Source organism: Bidens hawaiensis, unplaced genomic scaffold (assembly GCF_021521415.1).
Source record: "Bidens hawaiensis isolate Kalapana, Puna unplaced genomic scaffold, B.hawaiensis_p1.1 tig00073130_1, whole genome shotgun sequence".
Lineage (NCBI taxonomy): Eukaryota > Viridiplantae > Streptophyta > Magnoliopsida > Asterales > Asteraceae > Bidens > Bidens hawaiensis.
The window spans coordinates 7,770-18,274 of NW_027502741.1; the positions used below are offsets into that span (position 1 = coordinate 7,770).

The window sequence follows — 10,505 nt, forward strand, 5'->3', positions numbered from 1 at the left end:
AGATTTCAATATGATGGAAACATGGAGACAATGCACAAGCTCGCCGAAGTGGCATCCAGTCTCGACATCATCACTGCAACCGTCCAAACGGTCAAAGACAACGTCTACTTCGGCCAATCAATTGCCGTTTCAACCCTTGTCGGATAGTTGTTGTCAAGTTAATCTAAACGAGTTAGATCCCGAATTTATTTTTGATGAACCGGATGAGTTGCCACGCCCGGTAGGAAGAGATAAAGCTAAGGCGGTGGCTAAATGTGGAGGATCTTCATCTAGAACGACATCCTCGATGAGTTCCGAAGTGAGCTCGCGTTTTGACAACTTGGAGCTCAAACTAACCGAGATTGCAGATGCTAAAAACACAAAAAAGAGGAACTCATGAGAATGCATGAAGAAAGAAAGATGATGCATGCGGAATACAAAGCGATGCATGAAGAAAGAAAAAAAGTTCACTTGGAGCGGAAAGGAGAAAAGGAATTCGAGCTCCTTGCAAAGGATCTATCGCATCTAAATCCTCCCACGCAGGTGTTGTTGGAGAAAAGAAAAGCAAGAATATTAGCCAAATATGCAAATGAGGACGAGGACGGCGAATATTAGTTATATGTTGTTTAGGTTTTTTATTTGTATGCTTTTTTATTTTTGTTTTTTTATTTGTATGGTTTTATTTTTATTTACATTTTAATTTTAGTATCACTATATTATTATTTAATATATTATTTAATTTTTATTATATTATGTTAAAAGACTTCGATGCCCCTACCATAGAGGGACATTATAGCTTGGGGCTTCGATGCCCCAAGTGTCCACGTAACATTGTGGAGGGGCTTCAAAGCCCCCCTCATAGATACCTGTCTAATATCAATGAGATTACGGGTATGTTTGGCAAAAGTAGCTGGTAGCTGTAGCTGGTGGCTGGTGGCTTGAAGCTGGTAGCGATAGCTGTAGCTGGTAGCTAGTAGCTGTAGCTTTTTAGATATATTTAGATGTTTTGCAGAGTAGCTGGAGTTTTTAACAGAATGTATAAAATGATCAAAATAGGCATAATTAAAAAGAATAATATTAAATGTACTTATTTTAGAAGGTTATTTAAGTAATTAAAATACTAAAAACTTGTAGCTTTTTCTAAACGATACTAGTAGGAGCTTCAAGTTTTAAACTTTTTCTCATGACCTAAAGGGTATGTTTGGCAAGAAGCTTTTAGGAGCTTTTAGAGTTTCAAGCTTTTAAGAAAAAACTCATAGTATTTTAATTAATTAATAACCCTCCAAAATAAGTACATTTAATATTATTTTTTTTAGTTATGCCCATTTTAGTCATTTTATATATTTTATTAAAAGTTCCATCTACTATGCCAAACGTCTAAATATATCTAAAAAGCTACAGCTAGCAGCTAGTTTTACCGAACATACCCAGAAGCTTCAGACTCCTTCGACTAAAAAATGCTTTTAATTAAGTATATGCTAAAAGACCAAACATACCCTACCTATCAATACGTATTCACATCTATCCCTATATATATTGACAGACCGTATAGAGACTGAAGTCTACTACTCTCTCTCGATCCATCGTATCCAAACCCTAACCTCACTCACACTCCAAAATCCAAAATGCGTGAAATCCTCCACATCCAGGGCGGCCAATGCGGCAACCAAATCGGCGCCAAGTTTTGGGAAGTCGTCTGCGCCGAGCACGGCATCGATGTCACCGGCAAGTACACCGGCGACTCCCAGCTCCAGCTCGAGCGAATCAACGTCTATTACAACGAAGCCAGCGGCGGAAGGTTCGTTCCACGCGCCGTCCTCATGGATCTGGAGCCAGGTACCATGGACAGCCTCAGATCTGGCGCCTACGGTCAAATCTTCCGGCCTGATAACTTTGTGTTCGGTCAGAGTGGTGCTGGGAATAATTGGGCGAAAGGACATTATACTGAAGGCGCTGAGTTGATTGACTCGGTTCTCGATGTTGTTAGAAAGGAGGCCGAGAATTGTGATTGCTTGCAAGGTATAATACAGTTAGTTGACTCTTTATATAAATAACTATTTGTTGAATATATTCTGTTAGATGTTATGTAAGAAATGATAGATCTGTAACGTATTTATGAGTATATGTGCTGCTTGTTAAATAAAATATCTATACTAATAGGTGGTTATTTCAGTGTATTTATCACCTTAAGGGATAAATCTACTATGTGCTTCAAACGAGCCGAGCTTTAGCTCGATTATTATTATTATTTATTTATTAATTTATATATGTTTTTATATATTTTGAGAAAAATCTCAAATGAGCTTGTTTAGTACCTCAAACGAGCCAAATCTTGGCTCGAGCTTGGAAGTTTAGTGTTAAATTAATACATGCAAGTCCAAAATAGGTAAAAGCTATTATTACACACGGCTTGAGTTCCGGCTCAATAACTAAATGGGCTTTATTTGAGGCTAAAATGCTCGGTTCGTTTCGAGCTTTTTGTTGACCCGAGCTCAAGAAACTTGTGATTGGCTGGGCTTGTTTGCACCCCTATGTGCTTGTTAAGAATTCAGACATTTATGGTATTTTCTTTCCGGAATTAAGAATTAAGATTTTATGTTCATTTTGCTGTGCTCGTAACTCATAAGTACTATAGAAGCATACATATAAAAAAATGTAACTTAGTTATAAGATTATATATACCATTATTTCTACTTCAGGCTACTCATAAATGCATGTTTACAATTGATTAATGATTAATTTCTGTTTCTAAATGCTAGTTTTTTGGTTTTTTTATCGGTATTAGTTGTATGATGTGCAGGTTTTCAGGTGTGCCATTCTCTAGGAGGTGGGACAGGGTCTGGTATGGGGACTCTATTGATCTCAAAGATTAGAGAAGAGTACCCAGACCGAATGATGATGACCTTTTCTGTATTCCCTTCTCCAAAGGTTTCTGACACTGTTGTTGAACCCTACAACGCTACATTGTCAGTCCACCAGCTTGTGGAAAATGCAGATGAATGTATGGTTCTTGATAATGAGGCCTTGTATGATATCTGCTTCAGGACGCTCAAGCTAACAACTCCGAGCTGTAAGTTTGCAATTGCTGAATTTGTTGTAAATTTGTTGATTCTGTATTTCTATCTTAACTCTTGATTGGTTTTATGCTTTGATGACAGTTGGTGATCTTAACCATCTCATTTCTGCAACAATGTCTGGAGTCACATGCTGTTTAAGGTTTCCAGGACAGTTGAACTCAGACCTAAGAAAACTTGCTGTAAATCTGATTCCATTCCCACGTCTTCACTTTTTCATGGTCGGTTTTTGCTCCACTCACATCACGTGGGTCTCAGCAATACCGTGCTTTGACCGTTCCAGAGTTGACTCAACAAATGTGGGATGCCAAGAACATGATGTGTGCTGCTGACCCTCGTCATGGGCGATATTTGACCGCATCAGCCATCTACCGTGGCAAGATGAGTACCAAGGAAGTTGACGAGCAAATGCTTAACGTGCAAAACAAGAACTCGTCTTACTTTGTGGAATGGATTCCAAACAATGTGAAATCAACTGTTTGTGATATCCCACCAACTGGTTTGAAAATGGCGTCTACATTCATTGGTAACTCGACTTCGATTCAAGAAATGTTTAGACGGGTGAGTGAGCAGTTTACTGCTATGTTTAGGAGGAAGGCGTTTTTGCATTGGTACACTGGTGAAGGGATGGATGAGATGGAGTTCACAGAGGCTGAGAGTAACATGAATGATTTGGTGTCTGAGTATCAACAGTATCAAGATGCGACTGCTGATGAGGAGGGAGAGTACGAGGTAGAAGAGGAAGAGGGGGAGTATGAAGATTGAGGGTGATGTGAAATATGGTTATTGTAGTTGTATGCTTGTTTGTGCTCATTTTGATGGGATGTGAAGGCAAAAATTTATAAGAAAGCAAATTTAACTGCTAAACAAGTATGTGTGTAATTTTTGTTTTGGATTTATGAATATTATATGTTTGTGGGTATCTTTTAGTTTAGAATTTTTGGTTCACTTTGGTTGTTTTCTGGGCTGCTTGTCATTGTTTGAACAAAAGGGATCTGTTGCGATGTCTGGTCTGGACGTTTGGAACTCCCTATTCCTCAACTTGAAAGCTGAGAAGATGTGTTAGGCTATGCAAACAAAACTCATCACTGGCTCATTTTAGCAAATGTGGTGTGTTGCTGTTAGAAGTGTGTAGGATGGTCGACGTGTAGGTTTTGAGCCCTAGTTGAACAATAATTGTACTTTTTTAGTCGGTTTTTGGTTGGTTAACCATGAGATGTAAAAGAATAGTGGTGTCGACAAACATTCGATCTCAAAATTTTTGTATGTCAAGATTACATTACAGGGTTGGGAGAGGGTAAGAGTTGTTGAACAAATCTCCTGATGACTAGAACTCTAGAAAGAACAGTGTGCCCAGTATTCAATATATTTATGACTTGCGGTACCTCTTCGCCACTTCTCACTACTTACTCTAGATCATACTATCTATACATATATATATACACACACATAAGCCTAGGCCTTCTTTCATAGGAGATGTGTCTAGGCCATGTTGATCTCAATGGTTTGGATGGATCTCTTTCAAGTATGTCCCCCTCCTAACTTTAATGTAGGAAATCCGTCATTAGGATTAGGAAGTTCTAAATGTCCAAATGCATTAAAATGGTCTTTTGATACAAAAGAACAATAATATATTAAAAGAAACAATTCTTTGAGAATTGTAAAAGACTCGACAAAAATTGACATGAAATATTAACATCCATGTGATAGCCTTTTAAAACCCATGTGATGTGTTTTAGAGCATTAATGGCTAATTTGGAGATTGATCCACAAATACAAAAATGTCACATAATTCGAAAATTCAGCATAATTCAAGATAATTGAGATATGCATCCGGGTGACAAATAAAAAATTAGCATGGTGCACTTAGGGATTGCAGTAAATCCGAAATCAATAGAAATACCCGAAATCTGAAACATCCAGGACAGGTATAGGTAGGATAATTGGGTATAAGATTTGATGATGCAACCCCATTTACTGAAAGAAAAATGCCCAAGTCTAATATGATGCTATTTTCGATTTGTTAAGTTTTTATATTATTAATGTACTTACTTTTATTCGATTTAACCAACCCGTATTTCACACCCCAAAATTTCTGAATATGCACGAGAGAAAATCAGTATATAACAAAATCGGAAATCAGTTATTATCATATAATTCATCACAAAGTTATATCGGTAGTAAGTAGAATATATTCTTCATCTAAGCTTTCAATACATGAATCAAACATAGATTTTGAAACTCACAAAGTCATAGCCACACCTCATTACATATAACTTTCCAGCCTCTTGAGAAACACAGACCCACAAACATCGTTTCTTGTCCGCAAACCCAATCATAAATGACATCAAATCAAGATTATATTTATCTTCATATATTCTAGAGGTCCAAATAAGAAAATTATTCTCTTCCTTTACGTCTTCACCTCCAACAAGGACCCATCTTTAAGCATTTCCCGAGCATCATTCTCCATTCCCAGGCTAAACAAAGCAGCCGCTTGGAGATAAAGTGCAGTTGGCCAATTAGGCGACGCCACCTGGGCTTGCATTGCGTCTCCCAACGCTTCTTGTGCTTTGTTGTTCATCAAATAGCACAAACACCGTCTTGCATACACAGTTGGTGAAATCATTGTTCCATTATCAATGAACTGACCAAAACAATCAAATCTTTATTCTAAATGAAGTTTCAATTTTACAATTATGCTATCTTGATGGGTATTTGGACTTTTGACTTACACTCGTGTATGATTCGATAGCAGCATTGTAGTCCTTGGCTCTGAAAGCAGTGTCCCCGCGTTTTCTACCATCCAAAGCATCCTGCAACTGACTTGTCCACATTTGAAATGAAAGCTGCAACAAAATAAACAGAAAAACTAATTATTTATACGCCCTAAAGACTATTATAACTATTTTTGAATATTTATAAATAATAAAAAGACCTCATTTGCAGCCCCTTCATCGTCTTTGTATCCAACCTTTTCCAACATCTCATGAATGGCAGTTAAATCCATCCTAGAGCAAGCTTCCCCAAACGGTGATAACAAATCCGTTTGTTTTGTACTTTCCTCCGGGGGTAAATTAGTAATTTGCATCAAGACAACGGAAGACACCTATTTTAATCAGATAATTGAACACAATAAAGTAATATACATGCGAAATTTTTGTATAAACTGGCATAAAATAGAGAGAGGGGTGCTAAACGGGTTCATGGGTGCACATACCGAAACTCAAAAATCGTGTCAAACACGTTAACCCGAACACGACATGCATAATTGTGAGGTGGCACAAACATGATTCGTTTGACCAGAAAGTTTATATTGTTTTCACATATTAATACTTTAAATTTACAATTTTATAGAAAAAAAAAGAAAGAAAAGAAAATGCAAATTTATATATAACAATTACACCTTAATTATAAAATATTATGTCAATTTTCTTTTTGGTTTTCAATTTTGGCATAAGATGCGCACACATTTTAACTTATAACATAAAACGCATTTCAAAAGATAAACCGGTTAAATGGGGAACAAGCGGGTTGAAACAAACACAACCTGTTTAGCTAAATGGGTTTGCGGGTTCTACCCAAAACTGACGTTTATACCAAACCCAAACGGCGAATATGCCGGGTCGACACAAACACAACCTTTTTAGCTAAACAGGTTCGCAGCTTCGGACCTGAAACTGTCCCAAGCCCGTTTATACCAAAAATAAACCCGTGATTTTTGTGTTTGGGTTTTGTCGTGTCAGAAATTCACACCTCTTATAGACTTACCTCAGTTTGTTTCTGGAGAGAAGTGAGTGATGCGACAACTGATTTTGCATTGGGCCTTTCACGAGGCTCGTACTGCAAACAACGGGAAGCTATTTTAACTAACTCGGCCCCATCATCATTTGAGAAATCGCCCTCTAAACATGAATCCGTTAACATTTGAAAATTCTTTTCACGTATTAAGTCAAGCGCCTGCATTTAACACGAGAAAAAATTATCAGGGTTCATCCTGTTTTGTAACTGAAAATCGTATAGTCAACCAGTCAACAACTTGAACTCACATGGCTCGGGGGAATGTGCTTTCCACTAAGCAGATCAAGTAGTATGGTCCCAAAACTGTAAATCACACTTTCGGCTATTACTCTACCTGCCATACGGTAAACAAATTGTATAAATTTACTATTTTTAAACATTATATTAACAACAATTGTTTGACCTGTTTTCATATATTCAGGAGGTGTGAAAGCTAAATTCGTACTGTAACTTTTCCCGTCTCGGCTATTTTTCATGAGCCCAAAACACGAGAGCCTCGGATTACACTCCTGCCACACAATAACTCTCATTGTAAGCAATAACATTTGAAAAGGGAAAACAAATACAAGACATGTTGTTTGCTACCTGATCAAACAAGATTCTATACGCGTTAAGATCATGGTACAGCGCTCGCCCTTTGCTGCTGCAGTACTCTAATGCTTGTGCCAAATACAATGCCACCCGTAACCGCATAGCCCATTTCAGCGGTTGGTTTTCCCCTAGATTTGTATAATGATTATAAGTTTATTACATTTTTTTATGTAATTACAACATGTTTTATAAAAAAAAAAAAGGTAACTTACAGTGAAATAGATGCTTAGATAAAGTTTCATTAGACATGAACTCTGCTACCAACAATCTCTCATCTCCTTCACAACAGCATCCCAACAAATTTGCTAATCTCTGACTCCTAAGTTGTCCAACAGTTCTTGCCTCATCCTAGAAACATCATTAACTATCTTAATTAATATTCAAACCTATAGTAATGACTAGCAAACAAACTCAAAGATAAATGATGAATCAAATAATAACAATAACTATAACAGATAATAAACTCAGCTAACAACAACATACAAGAAACTGGCGAGTATCAGGCCAAGCCGACTTGTTAAACCGCTTGATCGCGATCAAGCGATCACCATCAGCAAGCTTTCCTTCATACACAACATTGGGCGCTTTCTCACCATGCTCAGACACAACATTCTCCACAGAAAAGCCAGCAGTTGCAGCCTTAAGTTCTTCTAACTTATACTCCCTAAAAGACGGCCACTTCAGCTTATCACTCTCCCCATTGCGGTTCTCTGAGACATTTCATCAAACAGGTTATGTGCATTAACAAACATACATCAAGCAAGGTTCAATTTTAACATACCCAGTTCAGATGAATGAGTAGCTTTTGATTTCAACCGACAGCATCCACATAAGTGAAATGAAGAACAAGAAAAACAAACTCCCATTGTAACAATAATCAAAATTAACAAGCTGATTGTGTTAATGTAGTTTGTCTGAAAGTATCAAAGGGTGGGTTTACATAAAAATGGATGATTGCTTGTGAGAAACATTGAATGATGATGATGGGGATAAAACAATAGTGATACTTTTTTTTCTCTATCTACTCATTCTACTACTCGTAGGTTGTACATGACTTTGGATCAACACTACACATTACACATGTTAAAATGTTTTTCATGGTATGTATGTATGTATGTATGCATGTGTTTTTAGTTGTTAAATTTCTTAATTACATAATATTTTTCATCATTTTAAAATATTAATATAATGCTTTTTGGTTACGAATAAAGCTTGTCTGAAAGTGTCACATTAAGATCGTGTGTGATACCTAAATCAAGCTAGCCTCCATCCCCGCTGGATCTCCATTTTCTTCTTGGGGTCACACGATGAGTGGCATCAACACCATACACGTCACAACGATTACCTAATATTGGCGCCCCGTTTGGTCTTCCCCACAGGCTTAACAACTGACTTTACAATGGTATGGTGATTGAAGAAACACTAACCTGACCCCGGGCAGATTACTGGTAACCTGGGGGTTGGATAGCTGTTTCCCACGAGGGGTTAGACCCTTGGAAGATGGTTCTTCTGATAACCTGCAAAACAGACACCGTGAGCTCGTCACTGGGAAGGGGGGGGTTCCTCCTTGTGACCACCCTCCGGCGTGAGAATCAGACTAGATTGCTCTTTAAATATAAAAGTATATTAAGAGATTGCTAGAGCAGATATCAGGTATAATATGATGATAATGTAGTAAGATATGTTGTGTCGATGATCATACCATTTGGGGTATTTATAGCCGAAGGTAGGTTTCCAAGGAGGTATGGCCGGCTGCAACAGTGTTCCTGTTCATCAACAGTAGCCTACGCACGTGCCCTGCTGGTAGTTGGTGGGTAGGCAGCGGCTGATAGCGACCAGGCCTGCTGTATACTATTCCCTTTCCACCAACTGCCGGCTACGCACGTGGTATGACAGTAGTTGGTGAGTAGGCAGCGGCTTAATAGTGATATAGTACAGGAGCATGCTGCTCGCCATACTGTATCAGTGAGCTGTCGTATCCCTGATCAGATCTTTCGCCCATACCTCGTCAGGTACAGTAAAAGGTCCTTCAGTATACAGACTGGCTTATTTAGGCGGGAGTATTCCCCCTCCCGCCTTTGTGCGGGATTGCTCCCGGCTTTGCTCATTCCTTCAGGTGACACTGAACGAGAGCTAAGTACCTAGTGCGTGTAGCCATGCTGCGCGGGTGGCCTTCCCTCATGGCTTGTATCCGAGGCTGCGGGAACAGGCGGAGTCCTTCACCATGGGAGGCAATTCCTGCGGGACCAGCTTGCATACTGCGCGTAAGGACGTCACGTCTCTGAGCATGGTTGGTCCTGCGGATCCAGTTGGTCTCTGCGCAGACGTCCCTGTTTAAGGTGAGTCTTGCGGGTCCAACTGGGCTCTGCTGGGACCTACCTCTTCAAGTCCCCCCAGTCCAATGTTCTTCTCATGCGTGTTTAATAAAGTGAGGTGAACTTTTGGACTTAAGCAAAGGGTTTTGAAAAGGGTTTTGTAAGGTTTTCCATGGGAAGTCCTTGTCACTTGCAGAAATGCCCGAGTTTCCTGCTTGGTCTTTGGGTATGATGCGGGTAGGTCTGTAACCTCCTCGCAAGTCAGGAGCATTGAGTCCCAGTTGTGTGGATTCTCCATGAGGTTTTGGTAGTTTTGAACATAGTGATCAATTATGTTAAAACCACCAATTCCATCCTGGAGCTTCAAACAACGTAGTTCTCAACGTTCCCGCTATGCGGGGATGTTATTTCCGTTTCCGCAAGCATTGCCCAGAAGATCCTTCCTGGTTTCAATTCCCAGCGGAGCGCTAGGTATGTGAAGGGTTTTGCCTTAACTGTACCAGCGCTCGTCTTACGGTTACTTTACTTCCAAGGTATTCCTAGCGTCAATTCCCTGCAGGTGCTAGGTACGTGAAGGGTTTTGCCTTTACACTGTACCCGCGCCTGTCTTATAGTTACTTGGTTGCCGAGGAATATTTGGCTTCAATTCCCTGCGGGTGCTAGGTATGTGAAGGGTTTTGCCTTTACACTGTACCCGCATCCGTCTAACGGTTACTTGTTCGCCAAGGTTTACTTGGCTTCAATT

The 10,505-nt window shown here is 39.2% G+C and overlaps 1 protein-coding gene and 1 pseudogene across 2 annotated transcripts; one reads left to right on the plus strand and one right to left on the minus strand.

The window, feature by feature from the left end:
- The first annotated feature begins 1,568 nt into the window (after positions 1-1,568).
- Positions 1,569-3,857, plus strand: LOC143606138 (tubulin beta-2 chain-like; annotated as a pseudogene). Its single transcript, XR_013148691.1, has 3 exons — positions 1,569-1,998; positions 2,780-3,049; positions 3,138-3,857. The product of XR_013148691.1 is annotated as a tubulin beta-2 chain-like (transcript).
- A 1,495-nt stretch (positions 3,858-5,352) lies between these two features.
- On the minus strand, positions 5,353-8,311 carry LOC143606139 (serine/threonine-protein kinase BSK5-like). Its single transcript, XM_077082008.1, has 10 exons — positions 8,227-8,311; positions 7,929-8,155; positions 7,658-7,793; positions 7,440-7,573; positions 7,258-7,363; positions 7,103-7,188; positions 6,825-7,013; positions 5,992-6,162; positions 5,789-5,902; positions 5,353-5,700 (listed from the first exon to the last, which is right to left on the minus strand). The coding sequence occupies exons 1-10, from the start codon at positions 8,309-8,311 to the stop codon at positions 5,467-5,469; spliced, it is 1,482 nt and encodes a 493-aa protein (XP_076938123.1). The 3' UTR covers positions 5,353-5,466.
- Between the last annotated feature and the right edge of the window lie 2,194 nt (positions 8,312-10,505).